General features: G+C 38.8%; 1 protein-coding gene across 3 annotated transcripts in view; it reads left to right on the top strand.

Moving 5' to 3' along the window:
* The window catches only part of lamc3 (laminin, gamma 3), a 148,247-nt gene that overhangs the window by 61,933 nt on the left and 69,329 nt on the right, over positions 1 to 16,985 (top strand). For all 3 annotated transcript variants that reach the window (XM_088070929.1, XM_088070930.1, XM_042509210.2), the window contains 4 exons: positions 981 to 1,098; positions 7,083 to 7,181; positions 9,054 to 9,190; positions 11,001 to 11,120. In XM_088070929.1, coding sequence (XP_087927055.1) covers positions 981 to 1,098; positions 7,083 to 7,181; positions 9,054 to 9,190; positions 11,001 to 11,120 — 474 coding nt within the window. The remainder of the gene's footprint in view (positions 1 to 980; positions 1,099 to 7,082; positions 7,182 to 9,053; positions 9,191 to 11,000; positions 11,121 to 16,985) is intronic.

Below are 16,985 nucleotides of genomic sequence, written 5' to 3' on the forward strand. Positions count from 1 at the left end.
CAAGAAAAAACCTGGGGATAAACGATATATATATATATATATATATATATATATATATATATATATATAGATAGATAGATAGATAGATAGATAGATAGATAGATAGATAGATATGTATATATAGATATTTTTTATCTATTTATTGTAATTCCTTTCCAATTTTTGGGTCATTTCTTTTTTTGTTGCTTGTGCCTTCCTCCTTTGTTCTTGAAAGAAATCAATCCAATTTGCTCAAGTTTCAAAGGGTTAAGTGTAGAGTCTCTGGTTCACAATTTATAGAATCTTGTTTCGTCTCATGTTGCGCACATCATATCTGATTTATCCTCGCCTCCCAAATGACCATTAAATAAACCCGTGACTTCACTCAGCCCTGCTGTTGTAAATCGATCCAGTCGACTCACTTATCATTGCAGAGACTCATTAAACAGAGTCTAATTTTAGTTGTAGGTACATTAAATGTTTGGGCTCTTAATTACACCATCATCAGGGTAAAGAGAGAGGAACCAGAGGAGGAAATGAAACATATACTGTACATCAGCGATTTTTTCCTCTACATTTCCTAGATAGTGTAAGGTGATTGCACAGAGCTGTTGGAGTCCATTATATTGATGAAAGGTTATAGTAGACTCCATCAGGCTTCCTTTTCTCTCATGTCCGCAATACCCCAGCTGCTCTTTTTTCTCCATTAACTAAAGCTACAGTGTGTCAGCTACAGCGAGGTTATATCCTGCTCTTTCAGCCTCATCCTTGGGGGTTTTCGAACAGAATTCAATAACAGGTATTCAGTTATCTGCAGCATGACAAATTATTAATGATATATTGACACATTTCATGTCATTCACCAATGACTTTTACCAATTCTGAAGTTTTTTAGCTCACGTTTCCTTGAAAATATATCTCCCTGTTTCCCTTTTGTCCTCATTCTCTCCGTTTTTTATTCAGATTTTTTTCCCCACTGATCCATCTGCTGTCCCTCCCAGGTTCAGTGAGTCTGCAGTGTGATGCAGAGGGAAGGTGTGCGTGTCGAGCTGGCGTGACAGGGGAGAAGTGTGACACATGTCGGGCCGGCTTTCACTCGCTCGGCCCCAGTGGCTGCAGGTGAGCAACACACGTAGTCGTAAACACAGTCGCACAGACATGTTGACACAAAAGTCACAAAAAACAATAGAAGTATAGAAAGAACGGCTAAAGAAATGGTAAAAAGAATATACCTGCGTAAGAGGGAAGGGGTTAAAAAGAAATAAGCAGGTACCACAGAGACAGACTTTGTTTCATAAATCTTCCCTCTTTTGCAGTTATACCATCTCACTTCCTCAAGCCTGAATTTATCAAACTACAAAGCTGCCGTAAACAAGAGGATTCTCATTTCTCTATGTGACACCACTGTGAATTAGTGACCTTCTTATCAGCGGGTACCAGGATGTGCCGTACAGTACCATACTGCTAACAACCGTTTGAAAAAGCAAGCCATCTCGGAGCGCTGTAATTTTCCACATGGAAATATGAAGTTGGGGAAAAACATCAACAGTCAGTTCAATCAATATTTCAACAAATATTTCAATCATGTTCATTCAGATGTGTCACTGCCTTCTGCCACCTTTGCTCTTAATGCTTTATGCACAATACACAGAATATTTTAATCAGTATTATCATGTATTTACTATATTTACTATGATTTTATTCATCTTATGTGTACAACAGTGTTGATGTTATCACAATCAGATCAGTCATTATGGTTACAGCACATAATGCTTGTCTGCATTTCATGAAACAATATTACTTATTTTAATACTCAAATCACTCAAAATAATCTGATCTAAATGTCAAAGTCAACACCTAGCTGGTAGATTTGGGTACTGTTGAAAAAACCTACTCCCAGTACTCAAAGTGATACCAGTACCAACAGATTATTTCATTTGATATCTTTTTTCCTACTTCATGGGAATAGTAAATGTATAAGAACTTGTATAGCATCTTTGTAGTCATCCAACCGCTCAAACACTGTTCCACTACATTCACCCATTCACATACACGTTCACACACAAGGTGCCACTATTACTCAGTAACCATTCTGCCTCACTGATACACTAACACAACAGCCATCGGGAGCAATTTGGGGTTCAGTATCTTGCCCACGAACTGGAGGGGCCGAGGATTAAACCGCCAGTCTTCCTAATTAGTAGACCCACTCTACCTCCTGAGCCACATCTGCCCAATGGAATGGAAACATTCTATGGCATAAAATAAGCTGCATAAAATGCCACCAGACAGCATAGGTGTGTAGTAAAGCTATACTTTGGAACATTTTGGTGGCATCTCAGCAAGCTGAACTGCCTGCAATGCTTGATTTCACCACACCACAGACTGTATGGGTTGTAGCCACATTTATTTGACGAACACTTGCAGTGATTGGCTGCGAGCAAAATCATACAATTCTCTCAAAGTCTTCTTTTTATGGATGTTGTCATAAAAAGGATCAAATGCAGGTATTCTATAACTGAAGAAGTTTCAATACCATTTGGTATTGTTTTTTTTTGATTGATACCTTAAAGGTATCGAGTACTAATAGCACTACTACCTGGTAAACATTTTCGTTTTCGTTTCGTTTCGTTTTTGTTTCCCTAAAAGTTGATGGGGATCAAATTTTAAGCTAAACAAAGAGTCAATGTTGGACTTAAAGAAAATCAAGTTGCCTTATACATTACTCCAAATTAATGCTACTGTTACATATTTGCTTGATGTGTTAGTAAGTACTAACAAGTGTCATATCAGAAACTAGAAGATATTTACAGCTCCTGACAAATGGCCAAAAAAGTCAGTTATTGCTGACTAAGAAACAATTCCAAAATAATTAGAGCCCAATTGAAGGGTGGATTTTTGTTATATCAGATTATCACATTTCAAATACTCTCATATTCTTACATGTGCACCTTTTATATCTTTTATATATTTTTTATAAATGTCAGTAACTGTGAGGAGGTCTGTCCTTACTATATAAGGGGTCAGCGGGTTCATGTGATTAGCTACGGGAGGGCCAGGAAAGAACAGTGTTCTCGAGGTCATGAAAAACCTCGAAAAGTCATGGAATAAGAAAAAAATCATTGAAAGTTTTGGAAAAGACATGGAATTTTCTTGTGTGTAATGAAACTAAATTTTACAGTAACCTTCCATGGATAACTTGCCACACAATGTAGCGCAATGGAATACAACTCAGGCCACTTTCTGTAAGTCAGCTGTTGACATAACATAGCTCGAACATGCGTCAACTTTTGGCTGAACGATAAATCATTCCGGCATCGACACTGAGATGCGCAGTACTTGAATCGAAGGACGTGCATTGTCAATTAAGGTCAGTTAACAACTGATTTGCTGCTTGATACAAATGAAAAAGTCATGCAATTCTTCATTATCAAAGACTAATACCGGCTTAGCCTTCCCTTTAAGACAGGTAATGTGTATATGTGACGTACTGTGGTGGCGTTTGTTATGGTGTTACAAGTGAGACTCTCCTGAGAGTGTGTGTGTGTGTGTGTAGAGAAGAACCATGACCAGGTTGGCAAGTGCCACTGACACAGTGAAGCGCATGCTTTTCCAAGTTGGAAATTGTATTATTTGTCATCAAAAAGTTCTGAAATATGTGGGAACCTGTAAGAGGTAATTATCCTCATTTCCTTATATGAACATGTAAGTTGAGACAGAGAAGCTAAACTGCATGGGATTAAACACGTTAACTTTTCACATGGAACCAAGCCACTATATATGATCTTGTAACGTGTGTTATTTCCGTATATTGCATGATAAAAAGTTGGGTTTGCATTTCTTGCAGAGCAAACTTGCAGAGTGAATTCTGTTCATCTTGTGTCTGACCAACACATTGAATAAAGAGCATGAAATAGCATCGACCTTGTGGCCTGATTGATTGAATTTTAATTTATCTTATTCAATATAAAGAATCTTTCCTTCAACTAGGCAATCCTTTTATCCCTCCAATTCAGTGGTAAAAACATGGTAACTAAAAAACACATGGCAAATATCCAGTGTCATGATGACCCAAGTCCTGAAAGTAGACAATATCCCTGCACATGGTCAGTGCTTTGGTTGGTCAGCCAGCTGTCCTGACTGGGACAAAAAGACCTGGTGTTTGAAGAACCAAGCCAGGGACCATGCGGTCTCCTCCATCTGTTACCATGGTGACCGGATCCAGCCTCGCTGCCTTCAGAAACTTCAGAGAACAGCTTTAGCCAACCCCAAGGACAAACTTAACCTCAAAAATGTCCCTGCTTGCCTTCAAAGACCATTGAATGCATAATACTTTAGTTAGGAAAGGTCAACGTAGTCTGCTTTTGCTAAATATTATCCCATGTTAATCTGGTTTTATTAACCCTAACATCCATAACCTCTTGTAACTGTCACACACTATTTATTTATAGACTATTATAGATCACTCATATTTCAACCAAGAGATACTGACTAATGTTTTGATTTATTTATGATGTTCAATTATTTAGCATGTAGTCAATGGGTGCTTCTGTTTGTTTAAAGGGGTATTGTTTGGTGTTTTCTTGCATAGAAAAACTGATCACTGATTGGAAGAAGGATTGGTCAGATTGATGACCTACTACAATTGATCTCTCTTAAATGTGATGAAGCATCAAATAAGAACAGAAGGGATACAACCGCTGAAGTAGTATTTTTCTGTTTTCCTACTTTGCTCTGATTTTGATTGTTTTAGTATGCTAAGAATGAGCTCAGTGGGTTGAATTGATTTTAAGATACACAGTTGCTTTCATCTCTAAGATATGACACTGATTTGCTTTTGAAGGTTTACACACAGTTTTTTTTCCCCATCCTTTGTTTCAGCATTATGATGCATCGACCTGCTGCGTACATCTGGATGATGAAAAAGCACATTCAAACTTTCTCTGACCTCAGAGGTCTCCTACTAAGTGTGCACTATATGATGGTGCATATGTGTATGTGTGTGTGTATGTGTGTAGGAGAAGTATGTTGTAGTATTTATATTCATAAGAAGTCTATCCTGGCTCTCCCTGACCCGCTCTACCTGCCGAGGGAATGCTAAGTTGTGATGGTGTTGAATCGCATATCAATGACTGTTTGGTGTTAACTCTATGTCTCAACACCAAACTGTGAACACTACAACAGACAGTTGACCACCTCTAGAAATTCTGTTGTAGGTTTTGAAAAATGACTTTAATGTTTATTTTTTGGACTTTAAAGGAGCTCTTTACAATAGTCAGAGGTTGTCTGCACTTGGCTCACCACATGGAGGTGGCTGAGCCGGCAGCTAGCAGCTAATGTTGCTATAAGCAAAACAGTGCTCCTTAGGTTTTGGCAACAATGCATGTGGTTAGGTTTAGAAAAAAAAAACAGGGTTTGTCTTAACATTTAAACAGAAAGCAAACAGTGGGCTTCTGGGTAAAAGTCTGGGGTTTGTTGGATCCATAGGGACTTTATTTATATAGCGTTACTTGCCAGGAGCATCACAAACTGCAGCCATCCAGAGCACATCATACCACTGCCAAAGGATCCTTGGTGCATCCATGTCAGACACCAACTTCCACTGACAACACGGCAACATTTGACAAGTTGGGTTGTTGCCTGCTGCCTCTAAAACTGTGGCCCCGGTGCGTTTCATACCGCTTTAAAAGGTGCTTCTTTGCATTGGTACTTGATGTTGACATCATTGTAAAAGCAGTGCTACTTGAAAAGTTGAGTGATATCCGGCTGAAATAACAGTAACAACTCTGAAGTTTTCCAAAGCTCTACTGTCAAGGTTATACAGCTCTCATCTTTTTTTTGTTCAGCAGAAAGCGCTTAGAAAACCATTGTACGCTTTCTGTTCAGCACCAAATAGCAGACTGATAAAGTTAGCGAGTAGCTGGCGAGCATAGCAGAAGCTATGCTAAGCTATCTTAGCTTCAGATAGAGTCAGATATTTTTCTGAGTAACTGTTGGAGACCAAACTAGAGCTAAAATGGACAAAAATATCAGACTTAGATTACCCAAGTTGCAAAAAAAACACAATTTCAAATCAGTGCTAGTGTTGCTCCTTATCAGGCGGATGTGAAGGGCGCTATTGCTAATGCATGCACTTAATCATCTTAAGAAGTTCTAATTTGTTTTGTTTGCATCTTTTTTCCACACCAAAAACATCAGTTAATGCAGATTTTCAGTGCGGTTGAAGATAAAGGAGGCTTTAGTGAAAACCATTACTGGTTAACAACCCTTGAAACTCACTTCCTTTATTGAATATCACAAGTTTTTGTAAAAACAAATTTATAATTCAGGAGTGTATAACAGTGTTAGACCTGACCCTTAATTTGGATAACTCTCATAGACAAAATTCTATTAATACAAGTTTATGCATGCACACATACATGCATACATGCACATGCACACACACACACTTTCTCTCATTCATGCAGCAAAATCAGGCTGTTGAGTTGAGGTGTGAATTACTCAGACCAGTGGAGCAGAAACAAGTAGAGACGGCTTGCCTTGGGATAATTGAATTATTTGTAATTGCGCCTCATTAAAAAATAGATTCTGTGTTACAGTCTCAAACAAAAGTGATCAATCAATGAAGGTGATCAAACACGTTTTGACATTTCCCAAGTCAGTGCTGACCCACCCGTCTCACTTGCTTTTATCAATGTTGTTTACACAGCCTTTTCCTGTGATAAGTTGTGTACTAAATCAAGCATCTCAGCATTGATGATTTTTTTACAAGGGCACGTGTGCTTTTTGAATGACAGCAGTGACGACAAAAACACATTCACAGGGTAGACGAGTTATTAGGGAGACCTGGGTTCAAGGCCCAAGACAAGGACCTATATTGTTGAGGCGTCCTTGAGCAAGACACCCCACTGTTTCCATGGTAGCTGTTTTGTAGCTGACCATCTGGGATGCTGAAGGGGGCAGGCGAATAGAGAATGGAGATCAGTGAAGTTATTACATTGTTCTGGTGTTTACAACCCTTGCTTGCTTTTTCAGGTGTTCTCCCACATGTCTGTTATTTGCAGCGGATTTAAATCTTTCATCTTCACGTCAATTGTTTGTAGGCCATGTGAGTGTGACCCCAGCGGAAGTGTGGATGACTGCTCTCCTCTGGATGGACGCTGTTACTGTAAGCTGAACGTGGAGGGACAGAGCTGTGGCAGGTAAGTTTTTTGCTCTCGTCACGTATCTGCGCATATGACCTGCTGTTACCAAAGCAGCTTTTAACGTCCCCCACAGTGGAACCACTGTAAAATCATTTATCAGTTTATTTACAGAATGTAGTATTTTTATGCCTATATGCCGGTGACAGCGGTGGCCGGTGTCTGTCCGTGCGTCTGTCCCTCCCATACTCATGAATGCGATATCACAAGAAGTCTTTCGGGGAATTTCTTCAGATTTGGCGCAAGGATAAACTGCTAAATTTGGGGCGACATAGGTCAAAGGTCAAGGTATGGGTAACTGATCTTCATTTTTGTTTCAAGGAAATCTCAAAATTGCCTTGAGGGGAGAGTTTCAAATTTGGCACAAACGTTCCCTCAGACTCAGGGATAAACTGATTAGAATTTGGTGGTCAAAGGTCAAGAATCAAGGTCACTGTGGCCATTCATCCTTCTCATTCATATGAATGTGATATTGCTAGAACAGAAAGGGAATTTCTACAAATTTGGCAAAAAACACTTTGAGTCAAGGATGAAATTATTAGAATTTTGTGGTCTGAGGTAAAGGTCGCCATGACCCCATCCATCACATTCTCATTATAGTAGTATCTCAAGAACACAATAGAGGGAATTCTTATAATTTGGTACAAACGCCCACTTTGGAAAAAGTATAAACTGAGTAGAATATTGTGCTCAAAGGACAAGGACACTGTGACTTCACAAAATGCCATAATTCAGAAATTCAGATGCTAATTATGACAAAATTTCATACATATGTCTACTAGGATATAATGATCAAGTGATGACACTTTATATTCAAAAGGTCATAGGTCAACTTTACTGTGACATCATAAATCCACTTTTCTGGCTATAACATTATGTCATATCTCAGGAACACAAGGAGAGACGTTTTGGCAGATACTGAATTGATGACACTAATCTTGTGTTCCCACATTAAAACTGTGCTGATTGTATAGGTCTTCTACGCTGCCGGGGGAAAGATGTGTGTGAAGCTTCCATATTTTCACAGACATGGATGTAAAATGTAACCACAACTTGATGGGTTCAGGGAGGCATACAACAACAAACCGGTAATTCTAGTTGTTAATGTCTTACTTTTAATTCTTAATTTTAGGAATAAAACATTCCCATTATCAATCCTAGATTTAATGGTAATGATAAAGTAATTTTTATAAAAGATGAGTGTGTTACATTCAGCAAACAGGTCAGCACACCCTCACCAGCAGTATCCTAAAGCTTTCAGAATAATTTGTCTAAAAATTGCTCCGAGTTTTGGGGCTGTCCGTCATTTTGACTACTTTGACATGAACCTCACTGTTACAACATGTCAATAACCAAAGTCTCCGAAGCCTCTCCCTGTCTGTTCCTATCTTGTTCCTCTGGGACACAGGATCAAACAGATAAACTCACTGTGACATTAGCAATACACACAGCCCCAGGTCTCAAACTATTGAATAATTCTGTGCTCCCTGTTTGTTGACTTTTTTTGCTGATTTCACGGCTCGTTGAGCAGGCCCCTCTCCTGTGTAATGTGACCAGTCTAGTGGCTGATTTTTAGCGGTGTTCCTGTCCCACCCATATGCCAGCTAGTGTCTGGAGGTCAGAGCTCAGGGTCCTTGCAGCTGAGCTCCATTTGGTCCCTTCTTCCATAACACTGCAGCAACCAGCTCCCTGACTGCTGCACTGAGAACAACTTAAGAGATTAGTAAGCATACACTACAGCAAGGATGTGGTAAAGAGCTGCAATGAGGTGCATATGCAGGACATGGATGTTAATAACTAGTGTGTTTGTTTGTGTGTGTGTGTGTGTGTGTGTGTGTGTGTGTGTGTGTGTGTGTGTGTGTGTATCTACAGATGCAAGCCAGGATTTTTCGACCTACAACAAGTAAACCCAGCAGGCTGCCAGGCGTGTTTCTGCTTTGGCCACTCACTGGCCTGCTCCTCGTCCAATCACTATACTGCTGTCAACGTCACCTCTGACTTCACTGAAGGTAATGTCCAAGACTCACTAGCTATTAATAACGTTCCCTTGTTACTGTGGGATTGTTATTACTTAGTTACAATTAACAAGAACAAAAGTGTTACGTTGCTCTCAATTCACATACTCTTCATTTTCCTGAAAAGGTCCTCAATAAGGGGTCCAGGAGGTCCTCAGAGGTACTGTGGGGGGGGGCACCAAATTGTTGTTTTTTGCATATTTTCTTTTTCTTCAATATTTAAATATGTCTGGAAATACACATTGTTATGAATCCAATAACAACCAATCCATGAATGCGTCTTTCTGTATACCAACTTAATCATGTAGGCTGGTTTATTTTATTTATAAGGAGCCAGAGACAGCAGATAAAAATTTGCCTTTTAGGTGAGCTCTGAGCTACGGTGGCTCTGCAAGCTCATCACACTGCAACTGCAAGACATGCATATATACAAAACACACTAATTAGAAATTGTCTGCATCAGGTTGATAATATGCACAGCAAAAATGCTGCAAAAAAGATAAAACTCTGTTATCCATTTTGCATGACAAGCAGCAACAAAAATAAATGAAGAGAAGACATTTCAGACAACTATTAAAAAAATAACAACAATAAAAACAGAAATGCAGTAAAGCTGACTGCCAATTAATTTATGAAATAGAAATTGAAGTGTATTTTTCTATAATATTCAAATGTTATTGTAGACAATATGCCGTAAATAATTTGCTATACACCATATATGTATCTCTCTCTCTCTCTCTCTCTCTATATATATATATATATATATATACACAGTATGTATATATATGATATAGTTGATGCAGTGTACAATACACAATCACATTTTGTGCCCCTTAGCAACTCTTTTTTTTTCTAACTTGTTTTGTTTTATTTTCTGTGCAACTTGCAGGATCTCTGAATGTGTTTGTGTTTTCTATATTTTCAGCACGTCTCTGTTTTTCATGTGCTTTCTTTGCAGTGTGTCGCCTTCTCAGGGCCACTGTGAACAATTGTTGTTTTCTCTGTTGATAACGGAGAAAATAAAACTAATAGAAAAATAATCTCAATACATCTCCTGTAAGAACTCAAATGTTTAAACCAGTAATCATCAACTAGTGGCCTGAGGGCCACATATGGTCAGCTAAAGCTCTCCATCCGGCCCTCATAATATTATTGAATTTAGAAAATATGATGAGGGAAAAAAGTATACCTGAATTTATGATAGTTTATATTAACATAGAGTGATTTCAGGGAAAGCTCTTTTGGAAACATCATAGGTTATTAATTGTTAACAATTTCCTGCAATAGTCAACCCTCTACCTTCTTTATCCCTCCATTTGTCACTTGGCAGTTTGCGGGACAGGTCAGATGCTTGACCCATATTTCTTGTTGGTTGCAAGGTGCAGACTGGATAGGTGAAGCTAAAACTAATTCCCTTCTTTTATTAATTGAATGTGGCTTGTGCCATATCTTCATGCAAGAGTGGGGGGAAAAAAATATTGTCTTTTTTTTCACATGCTTTCTATTGATTTTATTTTTATTTTATCATTTTAATAATAAAATAAGTTTATTCTAATATTTAAAAATTATTAATTATGTTTAAAAATGAAGGAGGAAAAGCAGATAAGGTCTAAATTTTATTTTATTTTTAAAGCCAGCCTGACACTTTCTGTAAAGAAAAATTCTGGCCCTTGAACAAATGTAGAACATGACCCCTGGTTTAAACTCTTTGTGAACACTAGTTTTAACCAAATATATCCTGACAACCTGTGATGCAGAGAAGAATAGCTATGATTCATGTTTTAAAATGTTCTCTTATCTCCAGATCAGGACGGCTGGTTGGGAGAGTTCTCTGGAGGGCAGGAGTACCCCCTGCTGTGGAAGGAAGGTGAAGTCTACCTGCTGCCTCTAACTGAGGAAGACATCGGCTTCTACAAAGCACCAAGTGAGTCAGAATGTAAATAATTGAGGTTTGATTTCATCCATGAGGACACATTGACACCTCCAGTTGGGTCAAATGGGTGGATTACAGACAGTAAGGTGGCAGAAAGATGTTTCAGTATTGTTGGCATTTTTTTCAATAAAAAATCCTCCAGTTGTTGCTCTTCTCGCAAATATGTAAATGATATTAGTGTTAGTGGAGCATCTTTAATACCCATATCTTGTTCCTGTTGTTCCTTAGTGAGATTAATCAGGGTCTTTGGCAGCGGGTCATGCGGCAGTTATTCTGACACCATTTCCCCAATCCGTTATCAGAGCCATTGGAAGATAAGGGAATAAGCTGGCCCAGCTACAGGACTTAGGGCCCATTTCTATCAGCCGCCCCAGCAGCAAAGGCCCTGATGGAATTGGATGTCTTGGCCATGCTGGAGAAGCAACAAAGTGAAAATTGGCTTGGTTTCTTCTTGTCTCCACTAAGTCGGTTCTAGCCATCAACTCGCAGCCCCCTTCAGCCACCGTGCAGCCCCGCAGCCGGAGGCAAAACAGGAGCAATCCCATTAACTCCGCATCCTGGAGGTTTAATGCCCAAAACGCGCGATCACAGAAAACGACTCCATTTGGAGGCATCTTTTTTTAGAAAGATGAAATGCTTACAGCAGGATGTGACAAAGCTGGGTGGTCAGGCATAATTTGTGAAATGTCATTATGAATGTGTTCATAAGTCACGGATGTGCAAGCTGTGAGCATATTTGTGCACACATATGGATAAGTCCTTAATGAATGCTTGCTTGCTTGGCCATATATATGCGTAATTATAACTGTACATAGATAATGGTGTCTTTTAAAGTTGCTTTCTTCTTCACACGGCCTATAGTGACGTCTCTGTAGGCCACTGCACACAGATTAGTGGCCCAGCTGGCCGAGAGCAGCTTTGTGGCAGCCTGCTTATCTACTCCGCGCAGTGGTTGTTTATGTTGTTTCTCCACATAATAAATGCACAAATCTATTGCCTTGCCATCCCTATTAATGATCTCATTTTCCCTTGCCCTTTTTTTTTCGTAGCCATGCTGCGTGTGTACAGTTACTTTAAAGATTAGAGCGGAGTGGCAGTGGCCTTGGAAGGAGCTCTGGAATTCTTTCTTCACCACTGTCTCTGCTCTTTTTTATTTTTAATTTATATTTGCGTCGAAATCCCTCCACTGTGTTCTCCACCAAAGTACTAGATAATTCTGAGTGACAAGTCCGCGTCAAACATCATACGAAATGCAATTTCTGTGATTCTCCACCAATGTATTTGTCACCGTAGTTTGTCTCGGGCTTTAGCTGTCACACGAGGGACAGGATTCAATCATAGCGAGGTTTTTTTTTTTTATTGAATTCGTCAAGAGAGACAAGTGTTTGGGATCTGTGTAGCTCACCCGGCTCCAGAAATATCAGCTACAGAGGACAAGACGTCACAGATATTCTTGCAATAGTGCCTGACAGGGTGTTGTTGGGCCAGACAGGAAGTGTTTGAAATAGCGTGAAAGAAAAAGAGAGAGAGAGAATGTTACTCGTGACGATCAGGCCAACACATCACTTATGCCTTCACTCTTTCCTCCTCTTCATTTCTTCACCATAGATTGTTAAACGACCGGATCGGTCAGGACATCATAATTGCTCCTTCTTTTTTACTTTCATATTTCATTTCTAGTGCTGGAATGTAACTAAGTGCATTTGTTCAACTAAAATACTTAAGTTCAAATTTGAGGTACTTTGAGTATTTTATTTTCATGACACTTTATACTTTTACTCTACTACATCTCAGAGGCAAATATTGTACTTTTTACGTCACTAAGTTTATCTGAACACTTTGTTTTTGCATTAAAAAAAAATAGGTTACTTTCTAAATTATGATGTTTTTTTAATAACTAGATTATCAGTTACAAATACAGCTGCAACAATTTCAAAGTCTTCTTATTTATTTATTTTTATTTTTTGAGTTTTATTGGTGTATTTTTTTTATAATTTTGAGTTTGGGGATGTTTTTTATTAATTTATTTATTTATTTATTTTTAATGTGGGGGGGTTAGATAATAATCATTTAGTAATCATTTAAATAATAATACATCATTAATAATATATAATTTTTAGAATATAATTTCTTACCTTTATTTAAGTAAAACTTTCAATGCAAGTTTTTTTTTACTTGTAACAGAGTATGTTTACAGTGAGGTATTAGTACTTTAACTTCAGTAAAGGATCTGAATACTTCTTCCAATGTTCATCTCTGGAAACACCTTCAGTTGTCCTCTCCTCTTATGTTCTTTTCACTGCTAGTGCCCAAAATGTATATACTGTAGGTAGACATCTTTGAATGCACGTGGGCACTTTAGGGTTTCCTCTGCAGAATGTACAATGTCACTCGTCATCCTGGACATCTGCTTGACAGTTGACACAAGCGGAGTTCAAGTCCCCCCCGGTGACTCAACAGACTGAACACTTGAGCGCAGCTGCCAGGAACTATCATAGACAAACATAGAGTACCTCCCTAAACAGTTGCTTTGACCTGCCTCCAACAACTGTGGTCACTACTTGAATCTGCTGGACAGTAACCGTGTCTCTCTTGGCTGAGCGGCGTTTCATGCTGAAGGGGACATCATCTAACATAAGTCCTCACAGCCATCTGTTGAGAAGCTTGCAATGTTGATCCTGTTCATATCTGCAGAGCCAACCTGCTAAGCCTGAAGCAGCAGGGAGACAAGAAAAGGAAAAGAAAGGAAAGGGGAAATAAGAGGACAGAATTTTAATGAAATAACCCTCTAGTAGCAGGCGAGAAAGGAGCATATGGCCGCCCTTGTGTTCAGCTGAGGAGTGGAGGAGAGAGGGAGAAGAGCAAAGATCCACAAGAGCAGCTCCAGGCTACCTGTCACTCTGATTCAAGCAGCATTTGCTGCTAAGAGCCTCATACAACCTGAGTACTACCTGCACCTGGGTCTGCGTGTAACCCAGGCCGGTGGCCTTGTCATCTGGAAGCATAAGTAAAACAGAAAGGAGATGTAGCAAAGGGAGATGAGAAAATTGAGTAGAGAGATGGAGAAAGCAAAAACAGGGAATGTGGAGGAAGAGACGCAGAGAGAAAGTCAACTAACTTAGAAGGTGAAGGGGTGTTTGAGTGAGGCTGAGAGTAAAGAATTCAGTATTCTTGTAACAAGCTCTGTTGTACGTGTCTGACCACATCTAAAGGTAAAAGCGCTGATACCCATTCCAAATGGCCACACTCAGAGGCCCGGTGAAAAGCCAGCTATCATAGCCTCCTCCCGACTGCATCCCACCACCTCCCAAATCTCACCACAAGAGCTCTGCATCTTTTGTGTGTTCTGTTGTCTTGACGCTACATATCTTTCATGCAGTTTCTTCATTCTCATTCGTGATGCTGCACTACACAAAAAGGAAAGGAAATAGTAAAGAGGACAAGAAAGAGAGCTTAAGAGAGAAATTCAAACCTTGTCTTCTTTATTCACTTCAAAACACCTGACCAGTCACTGCGTGGATGTGACCGACCCTGATCAAGTCAAGACACGTCATTAGAAATACGTCACCAGCAAAAATCATTGTTTCCTTAGGCAGGGTTCCTGCGGATCCTTAAAAAGTCGTAAAAGGCATCAAACTCATTAATCTAAAAACAAGGCCTTAACTGGTATTTAAATGTCTAATGCTAAGACATAGGAAGTAGGACTTTTTATCTTATTTTCTGATATATTGTTATTATTATTATTATTATTTTGACAGTTTTGACACATTCTCACTTCTTACTCATCAAATACCGATGCTTGGTCAGTTACCCTGCATGTCAAACCACAATGCTCTCGGTATCCCTCCGGTGTCAGTTTAGGATGCTCAGGGATGTCGTGTCAATGTACACTTACTACATGCATTGTTTTTTTTTCAAAATAATAATAATAATAATAATAATAATAATAATAATAATCATTACATACCGTCTTGTTCAAAATAAACTTAAAATGTAGGTTTTTAGGTTTAATTCTGCCAGTTTAGGCAAAAAATGCACATAGTTTTAAAAAAAAAAAATCTAATAGTTTGGCTTAAAATAAGTATATTTATTACTAATGCAAAACTATATTATGTGACATAATATAGTGTTTTTATTTCATGTATTCTAACCCATGGCAGAGGAAGTTTTTTGAAGTGTATAAATGCCTCTTGAGTGGAAAATAACGATAAAGATATCATTAAAAAATGCATCCACCTGGTGCATCTTATTCTGTTACTAAAGGGTGTCTGTATTTGTCGATTGTCGCCACTGACCAAGCGTCCATATTTGACAAGTTGAGAGCGTGACTAGGTTGGTTTTGCCCGATGCACTTTGCGTGAAGCAACCATGCCTGTATCAATAAATCTTGGTGTGATCAGGGCTTAAGATTGCAGAAAGTTACAAAAATTGTCTGACACATTCCAGCAAATTCCAAGATAGGAAAGATGAGGGATGAAGAGATTTCAGACGCCGTTAGACAATCTGTCGAGTAGTTTGTTTGAGCATACTGAGGCCTTGAGGCTGTTCAGACCGACAACAACACTGTCAAAAATGTATTGCATTCTCATTTATTTCAGACCACAGCATTGACACAATGGTGCAGACCCTGAAGGCTCAGAAAAAATGTCTTAGATTATGTGAATTTGTTTCCTCAAGAAAGAAGATTTTATTTCTGATTTTTCTATTTATAGCTAACATAAGTCATCTTTATTGGTTGCGTAGGTGTATTTAGTGCGCATGTGTTCCAGTCTGCATATACACATTAGGGGGGAAATTGCTTTAAAACTCCCCTTGAATATGAATGAAACTTTCTTCCTTTCATATAATTAGATTTCAGGTCACGTATTTTGCACCTGCAGGTAGTGCAGTTTAGTGTTAGACTGTGTGTCCTGACAGTGTTGGACCTGTTTAAAAGTTTAAAGTTTGTCATTCAACCTTTGCCCCCGGACTAGCAGCATGGTGGTCGATGTTAGAGCTTCAGTGGGACTTGTGTTTGCGTGAGGTGGCTGTGATTTAATTGAAATTGAGTTGATTTAATTTGGTTGGAGCAAAGTCTAAACCCCCTGATTGATCGTGAGCTCCTCCACCGTTCCCCAAAAGTTATAGGGGAATCTATCACTTGTTGTGACGGCGGCTTTATGTGTTCCTGGCAGAGTGTCAGCGGCAGCACAGCCACTGGACTTCACATCATTCTAACACACTCATCGGAACAAAATTGAGTTGTACATTTTGAGGCATTGGGTTTTTTCTTCATTATGTTTTGTACTGACAGAAATGTATGACTTATTATTATAATTTGACTTTTATACTTTAATGATTTTTTTTGGCCATTGATACATTAATTATTTTTTCTATTGATTGTTATGTTTGTTAGTATTCGGAGCCCAAGTTGACATCTTAAAACAGCTCATTTTGTTTGGCAAGCATTCGAAAACCCAGAACCTGCTTATGTGTGCATACCTTTTTTCTTTGATAACTATCAGTAGCATCTAGTGATGAGGATTTTCGATTACGACCAGCAGAAATTTCTCGCAGTTAGACTTCCGTCAGTGTTCATTGTTCCAGAGGTTTATAAAGATAGCCAAATTATCCACAGAGGTCTGTAACTCTTCAAAAAAAAGGCTATGTGATCTAAACCAGTAAAACACTGAGTAAAGCAGTTTAGTGTTTAAATATCAATGTTTTTCCGACACAGCTCATCTTTAAGGGGCAACTCAGTATGGAGGCTGGTGCAAAAAAAACAAATTGCTCTTTCAGTAAGGCAGTGTTTGGTTTGTTCATTCTGGGCTTTTGTCCAAACTTTTTTGAGTGGGGGCCAAATTAGATAATGTGAAA

This window comes from Plectropomus leopardus, chromosome 20, assembly GCF_026936395.1.
Source record: "Plectropomus leopardus strain MGB_pleo_1.0 chromosome 20, ASM2693639v1, whole genome shotgun sequence".
Taxonomy (NCBI): Eukaryota; Metazoa; Chordata; class Actinopteri; order Perciformes; family Serranidae; genus Plectropomus; species Plectropomus leopardus.